Source organism: Magnolia sinica, chromosome 2, assembly GCF_029962835.1.
Source record: "Magnolia sinica isolate HGM2019 chromosome 2, MsV1, whole genome shotgun sequence".
Lineage (NCBI taxonomy): Eukaryota > Viridiplantae > Streptophyta > Magnoliopsida > Magnoliales > Magnoliaceae > Magnolia > Magnolia sinica.
The window spans coordinates 60,728,127-60,750,660 of NC_080574.1; the positions used below are offsets into that span (position 1 = coordinate 60,728,127).

A 22,534-nucleotide genomic window follows, 5' to 3' on the forward strand; every position below is an offset into this window, starting at 1 on the left:
TTAAAAATAAATACAATGGAATATGAAATAAAGAATAGATAGCAATCACAGAATAAGAATGGAAAGCAACCTAAAATAGAGAAATAGAAACATAAATTGTTCTAAGGACAACCTTACACCAAAAATCAAAGTTTATGGTAGGACAACCTTATTTCTAGAACAAATAGAGAATTAGAAGCACAACGTCAGAAAGAGATAACAAAAATATAATGCTGAAATGTAAATCTAAATTATTACAACATTCCCCATTGTGCTTGAAATGTAAAATTTACAACATTCACATCCACACATACGTTCCACAATTTTGAATGATAAAAGATAGGAAATATAAATCACACATCCACAACACAGAATTATAGTGGTTCGCCTGTTGTTCACCAACTGTTAAACAACAGCCACACAGAATGCTACTCCACTCCTAATATCCTCACACAGGGGATATTAGTGTTCACTATCAAATAGGTTTTCACAGGTTCACCCAAAACCTTCACAATTGTGTCTTTTTTAAAGGGCTTACACAATTCAAAAACCCTCACTTCTGAGTTTTCCGAAGGTCATGATAACCAATAACTTAGAGATTTTTCTAGCTTAACCTCAAACAAAACCAAACAATGTAAATTACATAAATTGTAAAATACCTGATTTTCTCCTTCGTTGTAGCAGCCCAGAAGAACCAAGTCGAAGTAGAGATTTGAATGTCAAAGTTCAATGTCCAATACTCACTTTATATTGGTTCTAGGTTCTAATAGATTTTAAATTAAAACAAAAGGGCTAGCTCTAATTGATTTTGATTCCAGAAAAAGGAAAACAATAATTCCTCTTTTCAGATTAGATTGGAATACAAGAAACAAAATCAATTAAGAAAGCTAAAGAAAGAGAATATTAAATATGCACACTTAGCGTATATGGAGCACCGACTTATCTCTTAGAAGACCGAATTAATTTAGCTTAAAGTTCATATTTTATTTTGAGATTCGTGCTCTATTTATAGGTGAGCAAATCACACCTTCGACTAGTGTAAGGACCTCTACGACCGATCGTAGAACCAACAGATATTTGAAAAATTTGGGCGCGATAAGATTTGGCGGTTTACGACTAGTCGTAGGTGGTCTATGAATGGTTGTGGGTCTCCTACGACCGGTCGTAGGTTTCACACGATTGGTCGAAGTAGGTCAATTTTTAGTCTTGTACAATTAGTCATAGTTCTACGACGGATCGTAGATGCATCGATACTATTCCTACGATCGGTCGAACAGTCCTAGGACTAGTCGAAGCCTAACATAAATTTTTATTTTTATAACAAACTTACGATTGATCCAGAAATTTCGGCTAGTCGAGCCAGTTCTAGGTCTAGTCGAACAAAGTCCAAGACTAGTCTTAGAAGAGACCAAGTATACTTATAGAAAACATATGAATTATGTATCCAAAATGACCTACTCTAAAGGTCAACCTAAGGTTAGTCATACCTCAATAGTGAAGTAAGGACATTGAACATAGAAGACATGTGACCTTTGAAGTCTTGATGGAGCTCAAACTTGAAAGCTTCTTGAGATCTTGAGGTAGAACTTGAATGCATCTTGAGATCTTGATAACAATCTCACTTTCTCGAGTCTTGACTTGTGAGCGGTGATTGTTAATCGAAATTGATCTTGAGTAGACCATTGTTCTTCATATATGCAAGCTTCATAGTAGTATCTTTGGCACCATAAATTTGACAACACACAATGCTATAAACTATGGCACTTACGGGTTCAGGTTCGGGATCGGGTTTAGATTTGGGTTTTCAAGTTTAGGTTTATGTTTTGGTTAGGGAGTTGAGATTAGGATTAGGTGTAGGTTTAGGTTTAGGGATTTGAGAATACATTTAGGTTTTAGGTTTAGGTTTAGGTTTAGGTTATAGGTTATAGGTTTAGGTTTAGGTTTAGGTTAAGGTTTAGGTTTAGGTTTAGGTTTAGGTTATAAGCTATAGGTTTATGGAATTGAGAATAGGTTAAGGTTTAGGTTTAGGAAATCGGGTTCGGGTTCGGGATTGGGTTTAGGTTTCGGTTTTCAAGTTTAGGTTTAGGTTTAGTTTTGGGAGTTGAGATTAAGATTAGGTGTAGGTTTAGGTTTAAGGATTTGAGAATACATTTAGGTTTTAGGTTTAGGTTTAAGTTATATGTTATAGGTTTACGTTAAGGTTTAGGTTTAGGTTATAAGCTATAGGTTTAGGGAATTGAGAATAGGTTAAGGTTTAAGTTTAGGACGGGTTTTCAAGTTTTGGTTTAGGTTTAGGTTAGAGAGTTGAGATTTGGATTTGGTGTTGGTGTAGGTTTAGGGATTTGTGAATACATAATGTTATAGGTTTAGGTTTAGGTTATAGTTTATAGGTTTAGGTTTTGGTTAAGGTTAAGGTTTAGGTTTAGGTTATAAGCTATAGGTTTAGGGAATTGAGAATAGGTTATGGTTTAGGTTTTGGAAATCGGGTTCGGGTTCGGGATCGGTTTTATGTTTCGATTTTCAAGTTTAGGTTTAGGTTTAGGTTAGGGAGTTGAGATTAGGATTAGCTGTAGGTTTAGGTTTAGGGATTTGAGAATACATTTAGGTTTTAGGTTTAGGTTTAGGTTATAGGTTATAGGTTATAGGTTAAGGTTTGGAGAATTGAGATTTAGGTTAAGGTTAGGTTGTAGGTTATAAGTTTAGGTTATAGGTTATAGGTTAAGGTTTTAGGTCATACGTTTTGGTTTTGGTTTAGGTTAAGGTTATAGGTTTAGGTTTAGGTTTAGGTTAAGGTTTAGGTTTCGGTTTAGGTTTAGATTATAAGCTATAGGTTTAGGGAATTGAGAATAGGTTAAGGTTTAGGTTTACGAAATGGGGTTCTGGTTCGTGGGGTTTTAAAGTTTAGTTTTAGGTTTTGGTTTGGGAGTTGTGATTAGGATTATGTTTAGGTTTAGGTTTAGGGATTTGACTATACATTTAGGGTTTAGGTTTTAGTTTATAGGTTTAGTTATAGGTTTAGGTTTAAGTTTTAAGTTTAGGTTAAGGTTAGGTTATAGGTTATAAGTTTAGGTTATAGGTTAAAGTTTAGGGAATTGAGAATAGGTTAACGTTTAGATTTAGGAAATCGGGTTTGGGTTCAGGATCGAGTTTAGGTTTGGGTTTTCAAGTTTAGGTTTAGGTTTATGTTTGGGAGTTGAGATTATGATTAGGTGTAGGTTTAGGTTTAGGGATTTGAGAAGACATTCAGTTTTAGGTTTAAGTTTAGGTTATAGCTTATAGGTTTAGGTTTAGCTTTAGCTTAAGGTTTAGGTTATAAGCTATAGGTTTAGGGAATTGAGAATAGGTTAAGGTTTAAGTTTAGGAAATTGGGTTCAGGTTTAGGATCGGGTTGAGGTTTGGGCTTTCAAGTTTAGGTTTAGGTTAGGGAGTTGAGATTAGGATTAGGTATAGGTTTAGGTTTAGGGATTTGAGAATACATTTAGGTTTTAGGTTATAAGTTAAGGTTAGGTTATAGGTTATAAGTTTAGGTTTTAGGTTACAGTTAAGGTTTTAGGTCATAGGTTTTGTTTTAGGTTAAGGTTACGAGTTTAGGTTAAGATTTTGATTTAGGTTTAGGTTAAGGTTTAGGTTTAGGTTATAATCTATAGGTTTAGGGAATTGAGAATAGGTTAAGGTTTGGGTTTTCAAGTTTAAGAAATTGGGTTCGGGTTCGGGATCGGGTTTAGGTTTGGATTTTTAAGTTTAGGTTTAGGTTATAAGTATAGGTTTAGGTTCGGTTAGAGGTTAAGGTTTAGGGAATTGAGTTTAGGTTATAGGTTCAGGTTATAGGTTATAGGTTATAGGTTTAGGTTAAGGTTTAGGTTATAGGTTTTGGGATTTGAGAATAGGTTTAGGTTATAAGTATAGGTTTAGGTTAGGTTGTAGGTTAAAGTTTAGGGAATTGAGTTTAGGTTATAGGTTATAGGTTTAGGTTGTAGTTATAGGTTTTGGGATTTGAGAATAGGTTTAGGTTATAGGTTAAGGGTGTGGTCCCTGCAAATACAGATATAAACACGGCCTGCTCCAATTGGCCAGGCCCTTCCAATGTTGTCCATAGGAAATGGACAGCTTCATCATGGTCATAACAGCGGTTCCCACCTTCTAGGGACCCCCGCTCAACATCCGGATAGCTCCGACGCACATCCGGGTCTGCTCCATCAATTTCGAGCAAATACAGATATAAACACGGCCTGTCCAAATGGCCAGGCCCCTCCAATGATGTTCATAGGAAATGGACAGCTTCATCATGGTCATAACAGCGGTTCCCACCTTCCAGGGACCCCCGCTCAACATCCGGATAGCTCCGACGCACATCCGGGTCTGCTCCATCAATTTCAACCAAATACAGATATATACACGGCCTGTCTAAATGGCCAAGCCACTCCAATGATGTCCATAGGAAATGGACATCTTCATCATGGTCATAACAGCAGTTCCCACCTTCCAGGGACCCCCGCTCAACATTCGGACAGCTCTGACGCACATCCGGGTCTGCTTATTTAAATAAAATGTATTATTAAGATCATTTAAATAAAACAGGTCCAATCAACAATTTGACCTGGGGGATTCTGTTAGCATTGTTAACGGCACCACGAATCTTGTTTTAGGGCCGAGAAATTCAAAATTAGATACAAAAATTAAAAAAACCAAAGAAATTTAAGAAAGATAGTCATAGTCCATGTGAATGAGCACAAGTATGCACCTACATATGAATTCTGAAAAGCTATTGCATATCATAAAAAAATAATGATAATAATAATAAATAATAAATAATAAAAAATCCTTGCATTTGGATATTCAACAAAATGGGTTAGAATGAATTCGTTTGCCTAATTCATGGAAACCTTGCGTTTGGATATTCAACAAAATGGAATTGTAATAATTCAATTCAGTTCAATAAACTCAGATTTCTGAGAAGGATTTAATGGTTTTAAATCCATGGTTTTTTAGAAAAGGTCCATTTCCCAGACGTTAAATTCAACGGGGAAAGTAAGATGGTTAATATTACTTTTCACAGTACAAAGTTTCAGTTATGTCTCTTCTTTACCTTCCATTTTCTTCTTAATAAGAAAATCCATATTTACTAATATTCCCATTTTTATATTTTTCAAAAGAATGAGTTCGGACTCCGAAAGCATCGACTCCAACACTCGTACTTTCAGCCCAAACCCTAACTAAGGACTCCAAAATTACCAAGTACTCATAAACATTCATTGCAAGCATTTTTTGTCTATGTGCATGACTACCATACTGTTAAGATCAATCCTCTTATTTTCATTTACAGAAACTAGTGGATGACAAATTATGTGTAACATATAGAGACGGTTCAACCACTTGTGCAATTAGGGAAGGTTCAAAAGGGCCAAATTTCCACTTTGTAGACCTTGAAAAATAGAAGGCAAAACAACTCTGTCAAATTGGACACTAAATAAACAAGCAGCATTATCTAAATCATGAAATGATATACTTCACATAAATAATATGAGAAATATCTAATAATCTATCTGAACATTCTCATTTCAACTATGTAATCATCCTAGATATTTACACAGTTGTGTCATTTTTTTAAATGATGGAATTTTATTAATAATCCAAAAAGCCACACATATACCTGCAGTTATAAACAAATTACTGTTGCAAGCTTACCTGCAGGAGGAATCGAACCAACAACAATGTAAGGTAACAATGCAAGGTTTCTCAAATTACTCGAAGCATGAGGAATTAGACCAGTCAGATTGTTTCGTAGCAACGTCAACTCAACCAAATTCTTGAGATTCCCTAATTCTGTAGGAATTGTACCTGAAATCTGATTTATAGAAAAATACAAAATTTTGAGCATGGTCACATTACCCAAAGCAGGAGGAATTGGACCAGTCAGAGAGAAGTTGTAGTTCCTTTTCTTTCTCAAGTAATGAAGCAACAAGGGAGCACTTCTTACTATTGCATTATACCGAGGCTAAGCACATGTGGGAATTCCTTCCTTGAACATCTCATAATATGATACAAATACATATTTTTTACAACTAGAATGGTCGTCTTCATTGTAAAACTAATTAAGAATGCCTCATGAGTTTATTAGTGTAAGAAATCATTGAATAGAGGATGATGTATAACCATGCACCTCGTGACGGCACCCATTGATCATCCCCAAAGCCCTATGCATGAAATTTGCTGGTTGCTCCATAGAAAAGAAACCACTGTATTTCAGATCATCTTTCTAACAGGCAGACAAACAACAAGAATAAACACTAAAGAAAATCAATTGAGCATTGAAACTAGAGAATTATTAAAGAAATCACAAGGGCCATCATACCTCATGCCAACCAAGGCTGACATAATCTCCACCAGATAAGCCCGATCCAGAAAAATCAAGAGTAAATACAGTAATATTAGAAGGAAGTAGGATTGCAACTGCATCATTTGCAGGTCATTCAGTTGTAAAATAAACTTACTCTACAAGGACTTAGAATGAACAACTGGCCTCTTTCTGTACCAAGAATATGTTGTTCATGTTAACTCTGAAATTTTCTTGGATTAATACAGTAGCTGAGCGGGTCAGAGAAATGCATAACATTCAAGGCATATATGTATATTTGTCTCACATGAACAACATTGTACATGGAACAGTTTCCACAACTTATTATATGATCTATTCACATGCACTAGCATACATGAATGAGAAAATATACACCCAGTATGTACTGCAACATATCTGTCAACAACTTCTCTTGATCCTCTCTAAATATATGATTTTCAACAAAATTTTATCAGCAAGGACCCGCATCGACCTTTACAATCATATGTACATAGAGGTATTGAATGTATGACTCCTTGAGGATGCCTTCAAATGTAGTTGATTCCTATTGTCATACTTTGTAATATGTAATTGTTGAAAAATGGGAATCCATTTATTAAAACAAGCAAGATTGTCCCTTATAAAGGTTAAAGAACTGTCATAAATTTAATTAGGTAAATGAGTACAAGGAGTGCATTTGCAGTTCGTTTTGTACAAGGGAGCAAATGATGATAGCTTGGTGTTTGTTCATGTGAGAAGAAATTTTTGTTCAATCTGTTAATGAAGGCCCATCTAACCATCTTATATATATTAGCAATAGAGAATCCAGGTGAAGATAACAGGGATGCTATCCATCATTCGGGAAATGAGGCACTTCGTGGACTTGAACATCCAGCGGTCATGGCAATTGTAGTCCTTTTTTTCTACATTTGGATTGTGATGTCCATCTATTGACCATTAATACCTTGGATTGTAAATGTTGGGATTGATGTTCTTGCCATTTCTTTTGGTAAATTCAACAGGAATGTTGCTACACATTTTAAAAGTCACACTTTACAATTCAGAATGAGATCCAAGTAGTGAATCAGGTGGGCCTTTCCATGTTGCTACACATTTTAAAAGTCACATGATTAGTTAGAACAGTCAACAAATGAACACCCATGGATAGAAATAAGCTATAACCCGCATTCAACCAGAAAAATCCTCATTAAATGGCTTGAACGATCTGACCATGGTTCTCCATTAGCAAAACTAATTGCTAGGGAAAACATGTTTAAGACCTACTGGCATAATATATCATCATCATCATTATCATCTAAGCCACGACAGTACTTACCTGATTCCATTTCTAATGCAAGTCAGCCCAAGCAACATCTTCTTGCAACTGGATGGAGTGTGTAAGTGCAAAGAGGCTTGTTGCAGGTGATTCAGTCCTTTTTCATCTGGTATGCTTGTTCAGATCCTCATGCCACCTATCTTATGCATGCAGCATTTCAACCTGCCATGTCATATATAATTTGCATCTAACACTAAAATACATTGGTTTCATCATCAAGAATGAAAGAATCATTTAATCCTGGGAATCTGGCATGCTAATCAGCCACAAACAGTCATGCCTTTGTCACTATATATATTAACTTCTTAAATTGTCTTTCATAAAAAGAAAAAGGAAAAAAGAAGGAAATAGTTACTGACCATATGCAGTGGTGGATTTCATGCATGAGGTTTTGTATGTGGATTTCACAGGGTTTGTACTCTCAAGGCAAGGAGTGATGATATACTCTCCTCCATCTCTTTGAGTGTCCTTAACAGTTGCATCACAATCAAATTTTCACTGGTACAATATGGAATGTACAAAATAACAGAAAGTAGATTACTGAATCACAATTTCATGTAAAATCTTTCTGCCAGCTCTAGATTCCTGAGGTATTTCAAATCTACCCTATGATTAGAAGCTAGATTTGAAGCAAAGAACATTATGGAATCAGGTCGCAATGTGCACACTGAAAATAACTTAGAAAAGGATGAAGCTTGTGGAGAAAGTTTTTGCAGCTCTAGCAAACCCATTTGTAAGTATTAGATCATTCAAGTGTAAAATATTAAGAAAGTTTTTTAGTGTAGTACATGTGAATTAAAACTGCACTAATAGTAAACTGTTAACTATAAGAGGAACTAAGGCAATGGTAATTAAACGATAAACAAAAAATAATGAAAAAAAAAATAGATCTTATCCAAATAAGTGTGTTGGCATGTGTGACAAGCAAGCATATTTGGTTGAAACAGAATATAGGAGTTTTTGTAACATTGCTAGATAGGTCACAGATTCTAATAAGGTTGTAAGTACAAAGGAACATACCAGCAAAAAAGTAAGAATAAGATATATATTTAAATAAAGTGGGTGGACATAATCATCAACAACATTTAGTTCACAAAACCGCTATAGTAAGGTGTCCAGTTCTATGTATTATAGGACTTTGGTGGTACACTCAAGTTCAATTAACAATTATATTTTTAAACATGAGTTCTTATTACTTAACAACTAAAAGAAATTATATTTGAACTAAAGCCTATTTGTTAAGCAATAAATAAATGTGGAAATAGAAACTGGAGATATTTGCTATAGTAGGGCCCCAAATCTCAATGATTCAGATACCGTATGATGGACCCCACTTCTACAAACTAAAAACAGTCTAGGCATTGCATGATAAATTGTATGCTACATGAAGATGTAAGGGACAAAAAAAAAAAATCAGGCCATGTTAAGAAGCATAAGAAGAAAAAGAAATCCTAGGAGCCCTTAGGCTCTAATACCATGTTAAGAAGCAGGAGGGAATTTAAGAGAAAAAGAGCATATGGGGCTAGAATGTCTAGCCCACTCTTATTTATAATATTAGAAGAAAATGAAAAATTACATATTATGCCTTATATTAAGGAAAAACTAAAGGAAGGGTAAGGGGTAAATAAAGAAAGCATGAAACAAAGATAAAAGGCTGAAAAATTAGGGATAAAGGTCCATAACAAATATAAAACCCATGCGTATTTACCTGTGGACCCAGTCATCCTTCTAAAAAACTTTCCTCTTTTTTCTCTCTCAATATTCCATAATGGTTAACAGATGGTTGACTAAAAAAGCACAACTGTCTATATTCAACTAATCTAGGACCTCTTTTATATCCATGGATCTAGGACCTCACAACCTGAAATGATTTTTGATAATGATCCATCCACAGTGGTATAGTTCAGACCAACGGTATGGATTAGTCACCATTTGATATAAAGTAAGGTCTAAAGTGTCAATTTAGTATGAAATTTGGAAACATCACTGGAAAATGTCTGCAACACTCCTATGTTAGTTTTACATCATTTAGAACATGGTGATGACTCTTCACCGATTGCAACACAAAATGTCCCAACCTAGAGAAGCAATTCCACTCTACTTACTTCCAGCCTCCTTGAGCTGAAAACCACCAAAATAAAAATCTTCATAGGTAAAAATACTACTGACATCTACAATGACATAATGAACATTTGAATTGCCTGATTTGTCGACCACATAAATTTTTAGAAAGCTACTTCAATCATGCATAGGTGCAACATGCCTTTTGTGTTTGTTTGCAAACTATTACAATAATCCCAAATCATGTGCGTGTGATCATGTAGATGCTAGATGATAAAAAATTAGATCACAGTAATAAATGAACCTTTTTTGCACGTATCATGCTATGCGGCAGCACTACTAAAAAGAAAAGTCACATCGAACCCCTTAGCTATTGAACTGATCGAGGTGCTCATGTGTGTTTATGTATATGTGAAAGTTCACATGCAACCCCATCTTTCTCACCAATTGTGTCACATGTGTTGGACATTTGACCCATGTAAAAGGTCAAACATAGATAACCTGATGACAAAATAACATTGGGCAACTCACTAGGTAGGCCACACCAGAAAAATCAATGACAACCAATGATTTAACTCAATGTACAGGTTTGACAAAGTTCCCATTGACATTTCCATTGAGTTACTTTTCAAAAAGCATAAATAAAAATGTAACAATGGAAATGTCAATGGGAACTTCAAAAACTCCCATATTGTCTTCTGTTCTACTTGAAAATCTCTGTTTTCTCATGGAAAATTGTTAATGCAACAGTCCCTTTGGCCACTACTTAAATATATGGGACTGTTTGGCACCACAGTCGTACATTTGGCCATTAAGTTAAAAATCCACTCATCAGACAAGTCACCGCGTATGAGAAGAACAGGTAGTTCAATATGGCCATTGAGTTATGTCCCATTTGGTTAACAGATGGTTGATTAAAAAAGCACAACTATCTATATTCAACTAATCTAGGACCTCTTTTATATTCATGGAACTAGGACCTCACAACCTGAAATGATTTTTAATAATCATCCATCCATAGTGGTATAGTTCAGACCAACGGTATGGATTAGTCACCATTTGATATAAAGTAAGGTCTAAGCAAGCAAAAGGATCATGTGCCCAATGACCAAACAGTCCTCACATTAACAACAAAGCATAAGAATGAATGGTCCCTGTGATAGGTAAATCACAAAGATAAGTAGCAACCTAACACAAAATCCAGCAACAACATACTCCACTTATAGCAAAAATGACAACAAAAGAAAAGCAAAATGCAGGTTATAAAAAAGAAACATCTAAAAATTCCATCTTCAAAAGATTGCTCCTGCAGGGGCAGGCGGCATAGTGCTATTACGGCGGCATACGATGACAACATTGAAGCATAAAGTAGTAGATGACCATCATTATCTCCCCCAAATGACTCATAGAAGAGGAAAAAAAAGAATCATAGATTCAGCAGAAAACTGCTACTTAGCAGAACAAAATATTTATTAACTTCAAGACCAAACAGACCCTAAGAGCTCCACTAGACCTTTTTTTATCTAGAAAAAGATATCCCCCCCATCAATTCTTGGGGAAGTAACACCACGAAAATTCTAAGTGATGTCTAACAGCTACTAAATTTTAAGTTTTCAATTCAATACAGGCTTAGAGCAAGGCAATGAGCCTGGAAGAATGAATATCATGTCAGAACAATGAGATATGCACTTGGTCAAAAAAAAAAAAAGGCTGAAAGCCTGCCACCATAATGCATTAGAAAACAGTTGCATATAATGTTAGCCAACAATTGGACACTACCAAAATGGTTGTGTGATAGTGTTCCCCAGTGGAGGTCAACAAAAAATATCTTAGGAATTAAGGAACCATACATAATTGAATGTCTAATAGCTTCCATGTACAAGCATGTATGGGAGTAAGATTGCCATGTGGATACACTGGATGCCAACCCAACCTACTTTGAATATATAGCTCTCAATTTATTGAGAAAACTAACAAAATGGCTTTCCACATGGACATACTGAGTTGACAACAGCAGATTAAACAATGCCAATAGTCAAGCAGCTAAAAGGTAGCAACAAAGTGACATGCACAAAATTAAAGACATGCATGAGATAAATGCATCCAACCTCGGAAAATGATGACAAAGAAAATCTCTGATATAAATATATAAAATTGAAAAATACACTCAAAACCCGTATAAAATGAAAAGAAAAAAAATTCCTAAAAACCCAACAAATCTCACGTCAGATTTAACACGACCCATCTCCCCAAATCCAATAAAAATCAACACCGATCCACCCACATCCCCCACCCCCCCTTCTAGACCCGACAACCCCCAATCTGGAGGAAAAATGGGGAGGTAGAGAGAGTACCGTTCCACAAACCGATGCTGGATTCATCGGTGCTGATGTTGTAGAGGACGCCTTCGTATCTAATTTTTCATTTGGATGTCAAGCTAATCACGCTGCCGTGTAGGAATCTGCGGATCCTCCTTCACCGCTAGATCCTGAAGAAGCTTTTGCTGTAGCTGTTGCTGCTACTGCTGCCATGGCTTTTCATAGCAGAGAGAGAGAGAGAGGGTTTCTCGTCGATGGAAGATGAGGAAAAGAGGGAAAATTGGAAAAGAGCGGTGGGCGTCGGATGGTTTTCATTTTTAATGAAAAGCATTTCAAATCCGTATATTGTGAGTTTACTATTATTTATAACACCAACTCTATTAACGGTCGTACATGCATGGGACCATTTTCCGGATGGTTAAGATTGTTTTATAAAAAAAAATTATAAATATTTACTATTTACAACTAGACCGATTATTTCGATGGTCTGGATAACTCTATATCTTATCCACTATTGCTATGGACGAGTCAACACCATTTTACATAAAATGCAAGACTCACAGTCAAAAACAGTAAATTGAAAACGTTAACTTGAACTTTGGACCTGGTTTCGCTCCATGGGCCCTGCCGTGATCGATTTGTTTCATCCACGTCGTCCATATATTTCATGACATCATTTTTTATATGACCCAAAAAATGAGCCTGAAATAAATCTTGGGTGGACCACACAATCAGAAAACACTATTATGTGTCGACCATTAAAAACATTTTGGGGGCCATAGAAGTTTAAGATCAAGATGATTTTTGTTTCTTCCCTTAATCTAGGCCTGTATGACCTAATCAACAGATTGGATGTCAAATAAACAGTACAGTGCGCCTTAAGAGGAATTTAATGGTGGATATCTAATCACCATTGTTTTCATGTGGTGTGGTCCACCTAAGATTTCTATCCCTCTAAGTTTTTGGATCAAGCCCTAAATTATCAGTAAAAATGGATGAACAGAATGGATGAAATACATACATCAAGGTGGGGCCCAAAGATGGCTAGTGGTAGGGGGAGTAGCCAATCTGTTTCTATGCTAGGGTCTACTGGAACTTTGGATTTAACTCGTTCTTTGGACATTGCCCTAAAATGATCTCTCCAAATGGATGGAAGGTGTGGATACAAAACATACATCATGGTGGGGCCCAAAAATGAGAGGTATATAAATCTCAAGTGCCCACTGTAATATTTATTTTTATTCGACCTGTTGATTAGGTCAGACATAAAGGAAAAAAAAATAATAATAATAATAATAACAAATATCAACTTCATCTAAAATGTGGTGTGGTCCTAAATTGAGAGGTATATAAAGATCATTTTATGACTTGATCTCAAAATTGAGAAGTATATAAATCGATATCTCAGGTGCACCACACCACATAAAAACAATAGTAATTGGATATTCATCATTAAAATCATCCTAAGGCCTATTGTACTGTTTATTTGACATTCAATATGTTGATTAGGTTATACATGGCCAGATGAAGGGGAAAAACAAAAATCAACTTGATCTAAAACTTTTATGGCCCCAAAATGTTTTTTAATGGTTGACGCTCATTCAACGCTGTTTCTTGGAATGTGGTCCACTTACGATTTGGATATATCTCATTTTTGTCTCATACCGTAAGATGATATTTAAAAATAGATAAACAACATGGATTAAACACATACACCATAGTTGGGCTCACAGAGCACCAACCACCAACCATTGGATGGTGTCAGGGGAGTAGTCAATCCGCTTCCCCTTATTTATGGTGTGGTCCATTTAATCTTTGGATATGATTCATTTTTGGATAATTCTCTAAAATTATCTCGAAAAATGGATGAACCGTGAGGGTTGATCCCAAATTTTCGTAAATCCAAAACACAAGTGTACCATGCCATGCCAAACAAGTGTGGAATAATGATTTCCACCGTTGATACCTTCCTTGGGCCCACAAGTAATGTTTATTTGACACCCAACATGTTCATAATATCAAAAATATAAATGAAGAGATATCTTATAACCTAAAGGGGACACATCAAATGTACGGTGTTGATGTTCGACACACATCATGATGGGGTCCACAAAACTTACTAACATCAATTCTTAGGTTCTCACAAGGTCAATAAGTTGGGTCCCAATTTTGACAAGAATATTTGGTCTATTTTACATGTCTAGTCCATTTACTCTATTTTATTGATCAATACCCTCAATTTGACTAGTTACTCGCCCCAATCAGGCTACATATGAGAATGATATTAGGTGGGCCACACCACATACTATAGTTGAGAGGGTTACCCTCCCATTAAAACATTCATAATCATTTATTGGGCCCACCTAGATGTGGTTCATAGATCCAACCCATTCATTTTACACGTGTCCCACTTGGATGAGGAGTCAACCCAAGTTTCACACACATCCAAAACTCATGTGGGCCCCACCAATTGAATGCTTTTATATATTTTAGGGATGTCTTCACATAGTTTTAGATGCTATGGCTCACCTGAGTTTTGTATACGATTGATTTTTGGACTTAAATGGGACACATCAAATACATGGTGTTGATGTTCTACACACATCATGGTGGGGCGCACACAGATTAACCTCATGGGAAGTTCCTATGAGGTGACCTTATAGTACCATTTCACTATTTAGGTAACTCCTTTATGGGTGTTACTCTAACCGTGTAGGGCCCACCTTCATATATTTTATGTATATCGACACCATCCATATATTTTTCCATCATATTTTAGGACGTGATTTCAAATCACAAGAACTCAATAATCTCAGGTGGGCCATACCAATCAAAACAATGATGAATAACCATTAAAAACCTTTTGAAGACCACGAAAGTTTTGTATCAATTTGATCTTTGTAGTTTACCTTCATCTAGATCTTCTTTACATTATCAACAAGTTGGATTGTAAATAAACATTACTAAAACCTTACAATGGGCTCTTTAAAATTTTTAATGGCGAGGTACTATATTATCATTCTTTCCAGTGGTGTAGTCCACTTCAGATTTAAATCTACACAATTTTTTATACCCGGCCAAAAAATGGGTTGGAGAAACATATGGGCAGAAGGATATACAACACATCATCAAAATCTCACTTTTGTTATATAACTTTTCAATTTTTCTTGTCAAAATACAAAATCTAGTTTTCTTTTTTAAAAAATATATTTGTTTTCAATTTGTCAACATTTTCACAATTTTTTTAAATTTTTTAAATCTTCTTTTTCAAAATATCATTTTTAAATCTCACTTTTGTTATATAACTTTTCAATTTTTCTTGTCAAAATGCAAAATCTAGTTTTCTTTTTTTTAAAAAAAATATATTTTTTTTTCAATTTGTCAATTTTTTCACAATTTCGTTTAATTTTTTAAAATTTCTTTTTCAAAATATCATTTTTTTTTTCAAAATTATCAACATTATTCAAAGTTCTTAATTTTTTTTTTTAAATTTAAATTTTTCTTAAACATTGTTAATTATTTTTCTAAGCTTCTCAACTATTTTTTTTTTTTTCGAAATTCATAATTTTTTTTGAGCTTGGTGCTTGATCTGAGCATTAGAGAGTCTTTAACAGTCTCTAATAGAGACGGTTTAGGACCGTCTCTAATAGAGATGGTCTTTCACAAGGCTATAAGACAGTTAAGGACCGTCTCTAATAGAGACGGTCTTTAACAGTCTCAGATTACAAGTAAAAGACAGCCAATGACCGTCTCTAATGCAAAAGGCCAATGACCATCTCAAATGACTGCATATAAGACGGCCAAGGACCGTCTTTAATGTGGACGGCCAATGACCGTCTCAGATGACTCCATATAATATGGTCAATGACCGTCTTAAATGATTTTTGGACGTTCATATTTTTAAGATAATATTAAGGATGGTTAGGGGCCGTCTAAAATTTTAGAGACGGTTTACGGCCGTCTCTAAAGCGTCTTTAAACCAAGCAATTTTAGAGACGGTCCGGAACCGTCTCGAAATCCGTCCTTTTTTTTCATTTTTCACGTAGTGTAAGTTAGTTTCTAAAATAATTCTGAAAAGAGGAGGTGAAGTTCCTCGGTCATGTGGTGATGAGGCAGGGCATCACAAGAAACCCTCAAAGGTTGATGTCATGCGTCGGTGGGGCCACCAAGAACGCATCCGAGATCTCGTGTAACGCCCGAAATTCGGTGGTCGAGCATAACTCAGCTCCCGAGTTCCAAATCATCAATTATGCAACATATTTAATGATTAATGTATGTTGAATGTATTAGTGCATAAAACATGGAATAGATTAAGACAAAACACATATATGATTCATGGACAAGTGAGTAAAGATATAGGAAGAGTTATAGTAAAATGTGTACAAGTGTAAATCCTGAATAACATATACAACCAGATCGTGTAAAAGTGTTATTTATCAAAATTTAAGTATCAAGTTACATCATTTCAGTCCCAAAATAATCCCAGAAATCCCGCGCATCCGACCGAGGCTCGCTAGAACCCGTCTCAAAACCGCATATAAGAGAAGGCAGCCTCGTCGTCAAGCTCCCGCTCTGCCTCGACGTCGCATCCACATCTGCAACATCGGGGCCTAAGACAGTCTGGTGGGTGTGAAACACCGCCCGAAACGTGGGAGTGAGTGATCAACTCGGTGGAACAATAAGGCATCGGTTAACATGTTATCAGCTCAATCAAATAGTAATGATAAAGCAGATAAGTAAGTAAATCCTAAGTACTCTTGTTAATGCAAGTATGAATGCAATATGATGCGTGCCCTCACGCGTACACCCTCGGCGTCTTCATCTTACGTTACGCATGACATCGCCTCAAAATGCGCCACATCTACAAAGCACATGCAAATGCGGTGCATGGATATGATTACCAAGTTGTTATTAGTCCGTTTCACACAATAGGATTGGGAAGCTAAGATACCTTCCTCATATCACCATCCAAACAGTGATCCATACTAGGGTCGTCAATCCTAGATATCTCATACGATCATATAGTTGAGGTCGTAGCAAAGGGCTCGTCCACCAATCAATGCAAGCCTTTCATGCCTTTACTACCACAGATCGGCTCGTCACCTCCTTGCGGTATCCGGTATGCTCGAGGTCACTACAAAGGGCTCGTCACCAATCAATGTAGGCCGACAAAGACGAATATAGTGTCCCATACCACCATAATCGGCTCACGAGTTAAGTTGCTCACCGGTCACTACGGGAGGCTCGTCACCCCGCGTAGGCCGACATTGACCACGGTTTCCCATACCACCATGTCCGGCTCATGAGTCTTAGCGGATCGGTACCATGGTTATTAGGATTTCACTGGTAAGTTCGGTACCCTAGATTCAAGCAGTAGCGTCCATACATGGTTAACATACATCGGACAATCGGGTTACTTGACGAACTCGACTAGCAGGAGCGCACGTCGAATTGAGCGACATAGAGTACGCAAACACTCCGCGTGGACAAACCACTGCCGACAACTCTAATACGACTCGGGTTCGTCTAATACGTCTTACGTGGCGAAAGTAATCTCAACCACGATTCAAAGGGTCAATTACCGATTTCCTGGACTAAGGCATAGTCCCAAACACCTTACACAACTACAGATATTCATATGGAATGTAAAGCAGTAATGGATCAACAGCTCAAATCATGGTACATACACATCTGAAGAATATCAACTTAACATAAATGTAAGCATAGGAGATGCTTGAATTTAAATAACTTGGAATGTAACTGCATAAAGGAAAACATGCGCATCCATAGGAGTATTGAGAATCACTTCTCAACGCCCGCAACAAGTGTAATAAGTTACACTTAGATCATTCATGCATTTCTACAAACACTTAGCATACATGAAACAACCTACATGACGCATGTTGAAATACATGCACTTAGACAATTCCTTTTATCAAGGAGTCGTCATACATGCATCTAGCATACATACATGACAAATAATCATGGCAAACACAAGTGCGTATTTTATACGTATACGGTACTTTATAAATACACTTAGAATACACAAATCTCAATATAGCACATGCATATCAGGAAAGCAATGTAAACATAACATTTGGCATGTGAAATCTCATCCATAGCAAGAATAAATCACTAACTGGGATTGAAAGCCTTGAAAACCATAACCTATACACTTAAAGTCCGCACCTTAAGCGAAGAAAGAACCGCCGAGCTGATTTAGACGAGTTGTCTTCGTCAACGGCGCTAGAATACCCTAAAATAAGGATAGAAATGAGATACAACAACACCAAGTCTAATCTAAGCTCTAACACAGGTTAGGGTTAGGTTAACTTACCCCAAAAGAACTCAGAATCATCAGAAAAACGATTCAAAGTGAAGGTTCGAAGATGAAGAAGAACAAGAAAGAAATCAAGATGATTCACCAACCAATCTCTCTCACTTACTCTCTCTTTTCCACTCTCTTTCCAAGCTAGGGTTAGAGAAAATCGTATGGAAATGAGAGCTAGGGTTTAAGGACTATATATAGGCCTTAAAATGATGGAAATAACCCCAGGGTCAAGGTATACTTAGGTTATAACCAAAGCACGCCTTTCTCAATCCAACGAAGCACTTCTGGTGGGCCTATAACCACGAAAGGTCGGACTTAAGCTCCTTGACCATGGATCTAGGTCAAGCTGAGATTTCATACCGACCGGCTCTTCAGATCAGCCGTGGCGGACCACACTCAATTCAACGGTCACGGAAACTCGATCAGGTCCACAAGCACTAGGATATGCCTGGGCCAACCATCCTGATCAGAGGGTGAAATTGGATCAAAATCCGACGGTCAGAATGCTTAAAATCGTCGCGCAAGCGCAGACTCAAATTTCAATAAAAGCTTAATAAATGCCAACCGTTCTCACACTCTTCACTCCGAACTCAAGCAAATCGACCTAGAACATCCGATCGACTTGATTTTCGAGGTGAAGATCAAGCCCAACTCGGTGACGCAACGGCTTAAGATCATCGCCATCGGACTTTCGACGCGCGGTCCAGTCCGATCCGGATCTTCCAAAAATTCCCCATAACAACTGGATTTAGCGATGGATCCCGGATTCCGAGTAACGTAGCGCTCACTAATCTACACGTTTAGAGCCATGCAGATACAATTTAAAGTGATTGATGCGGATTTCACAAGCAATCGAGTAAAGCGCTAATTACCCCAAAACAACTACTTAAGGAAAGATTAGCACAAAAAAATTCCAAGGTCGTTACATCCGTAGTTTTCTTAGTTTGGCGGGCTACTACCGACGTTTTATTGAGGGATTCTCCCTTATTGTAGCCCCGTTGACCAGGTTGACACGGAAGGGCGCCGAGTTCATTTGGAGCAACGCTTATGAGTAGGCATTTGTGGAGTTGAAGGACCGCCTCACGTCCACTCCTATCCTCACTCTTCCCTCTAGGAGTAATGGATTTGTTGTATTTATCGATGCCTCATGAGTTGGCTTGGGTGCCGTCTGATGCAGACGGAAGCCGTGGCTTATACATCTCTTCAACTCAAGGTCCATGAGCTAAACTACCCCACGCATGATTTGGAGTTGGTAGCAGTTGTCTTCGCACCGAAGGTGTGGAGGCACTATCTCTATGATGTTAGGTTCGAGCTCTTCTCCGATTAGAAGAGCTTGAAGTATCTATTCTCTCGGTCCTGAACATGAGGCAGAGGTATTGGATGGAGCTCTTAAAGGACTATGATTTTGATCTTCAGACCACTCGGGTAAGGTGAACATGGTGGCGGATGCTCTTATTCGATAACCACAAGGCCCAGTGGCGCACATGATGATTCAGAGTGGAAGATGCTTGAGGATGTGTCAACATTTGACTTTGAGATCGTCTTGTACTCTTCTATTGTGCAATTATCGAGCCTATTGATTCAACCCTCTCTTGTCACAAGGGTGATCGAGTCTCAGTGCAAATGAGTCGGTGCAAAGTTATCTGGACAGATGCAGATCTCGAGAGTCACTGATTGGCAAATTGGTTCGATGGTGGGATTCACTTTAGAGGTTGATTGTGTGTCCCGAACATTCCTGATTTGCGCAGAGATCTTGTGACCGAGGCACATCGATCATGGTTTTATATCCACCCTGGCTCGACGAAGATGTATCGTGATATGAGGAGACTATTTTTGGAAGAGGATGAAGTGCCAGATCGCCAGTTTTGTGGCCGAGTTTGACACATGCCAGCATGTCAAAGTCTATCATCAGAGACCCCCCGGTCCATTATAGCCGTTGAGCGTCCCGACGTGGAAGTGGGAGCACGTATTGATAGATTTCATTATGAGCTTGCGAGGACACAGCACGGTCATGACTCCATCTGGTTGTCATGGACCGTCTGACGAAGTTGGCATATTTTCTTGCGATTCGTGAGACCTAGCATGCGGACTGGCTCACCAACCTGTTTGTTGATGAGATTATGAGACTGCACGGTGTTTCTGTCTCAATCTTTTCAGACTGAGACCCAAAGTTCACGTCTCAATTTTGAGGGAGCTTCCAGAGAGTAATGAGGACTGATTTGCAACTCAGTACTGCGTACCATCTGCAAACCGATAGCCAGACCGAGAGGGTCAACCAGATCCTTGAGGATATGCTTTGGGCCTACGAAATTGACTTTAGGGGTAGCTGGGATGAGCATTTACGATTGGTTGAGTTCGCATACAACAACAGTTATCAGGTGACCATTGGCATGACTCCTTTTGAGGCATTATATGGTAGACCGTGCATATCTCCGAGGTCGGAGAGCGACGTCTCGTAAGCCCCGAGCTTGTGTACCAGACGTCCGAGGCTATCGATATCATCAAGTAGAGGATGCGCATAGCTCAAAGCTGGCAGAATAGTTTTGTTGACCGTCTACGTCGTCCCTTGGAGTTTGCAGTAGGGGACAGAGTGTATCTTAAGGTCTTGCCCATGAAGGGCGTAGTTCAATTTGGAGCGAATGACAAACTTACCCCAAGATTCATTAGACCTTTCGAGATCACTGGGCGCGTTGGCGCCGTGGCTTATCGGCTTGCCTTGCTATCTCAGTTTTCTGGCATCCAGAACATTTTTCATTTCTCTATGCTGCGGAAGAATGGGTCAAACATCGTTCCTGTTATTGATTGGCAGCCGTTAGAGGTTTGTGAGGACACTTCTTACATTGAGCAGCCAATTCAGCCAGTTTGTATCCTTGATCGGAAGGAGCAGGTCTTCTGGACCAAGGTCATTCCCTTGGTGAAGGTGCAGTGGGGTCATCATACCATAGACGAGGCGTCTTGGGAGCGCGAGGATGACACAAGCGTTATCCGCATCTCTTTGATGATTGATTGTATTTTGTATTGTCTCTTATTATATATGATGCCATGATTTCTCTCCTTTGATGAGTTATGCTTGGTTATGATGATAGTGTAAATTTCGATGATGAAATTTTTATTAGGAGGGGAGAGCTATAAGGCCCGTAACCTAGACCGTACCATTCCGTAAACTCTCGCGATCCTCCCCATCGAATTTCGACAACCTATGATCTGTAGACAGTATTTATGCGTGACCCTAAGTCGCATCGTGTAGATCTGAGTCGACTCAACTCAAAACTTGTACCTTAGTGACCACGTCGTTGCCGCGGTTCCAACGCCGCGTCTCACGTGCCAATGCGATACCTAGGCCATAGTTATGGGCCCGCATTTATTTTGAGGAAACGCCGCTCGTTGTGAATTCCAAGAGAATCTCTACAACCCATCACATCAATCAATCAAGTACACAACTCATGCCTCTCCCATCCCTTTCTCACCAACAAAGACAAGCAACCCATACCCCATGCCACCTCACCCCCCATAAGTCAACTCTCATGTCCCCTCTCTTACACCGCTCATCCCTTCCTTACACACCCATTCCTCCCATTTCATCTCTCTTACAACACCCTCGTGACCATCTAAGCAAGAGAAAAGGAGAGAAAACTTTGTGTGTGGCACACTTCCTACCCCAAGATCTTCCATCTTAGCCCTTCAATCCTCATTAACCTCCATCAAAGAGAGAGCCAAGAAGTTTTGCATTCCATCGGACCAAGAAGATCCTTAGGTGGGTGTTTCTAGGATTAGAGTTTTTGGTTTTGATGATGAACCAAGTGGGGCCTACCGAATGATGGTATGGATCCCATTTGGGACCCATCTTGTTGTCGATGGCCCACCATGATTCATATGTTTATTCCATGATGGGGCCATTCTCTATGGACCCCATCATGATGTTTATTTTCCTATTAAAAAAGGTCATCTAGACCTTGCATTTTTGGTGGAAAGGGATCTCCACTATCGATCCTTTTATGATTTAGGGCCCACATGATTTGGGACCCATTTTGATGTATGTATTATATGTGCATGGCCCACTTAGGGAGGGCCCATAGTGGCGGAGCCCCTCCCCTTTACTATGATGTGTATATTTCATTCATGCCGTCCAACAAATGGGCCACTTCGATCCCGATTCGGGGTTCGCATGACTGGAT

The 22,534-nt window shown here is 38.1% G+C and overlaps 1 protein-coding gene across 2 annotated transcripts; it reads right to left on the reverse strand.

Moving 5' to 3' along the window:
* Positions 1 to 5,524: 5,524 nt before the first annotated feature.
* On the reverse strand, positions 5,525 to 7,290 carry LOC131228980 (probable leucine-rich repeat receptor-like protein kinase At1g35710). 2 transcript variants are annotated; one of them, XM_058224833.1, is made up of 3 exons: positions 6,332 to 7,290; positions 6,140 to 6,215; positions 5,525 to 5,824 (listed from the first exon to the last, which is right to left on the reverse strand). In XM_058224833.1, exons 1-3 carry the CDS (start codon positions 6,436 to 6,438, stop codon positions 5,636 to 5,638), a joined length of 372 nt encoding a protein of 123 aa, XP_058080816.1. In that variant the 5' UTR covers positions 6,439 to 7,290; the 3' UTR covers positions 5,525 to 5,635. The 2 variants fall into 2 exon arrangements, 1 of the variants encoding a protein (XP_058080816.1); XR_009163113.1 differs by having other exon boundaries at positions 5,733 to 5,824; positions 6,140 to 6,235.
* Positions 7,291 to 22,534: the final 15,244 nt, after the last annotated feature.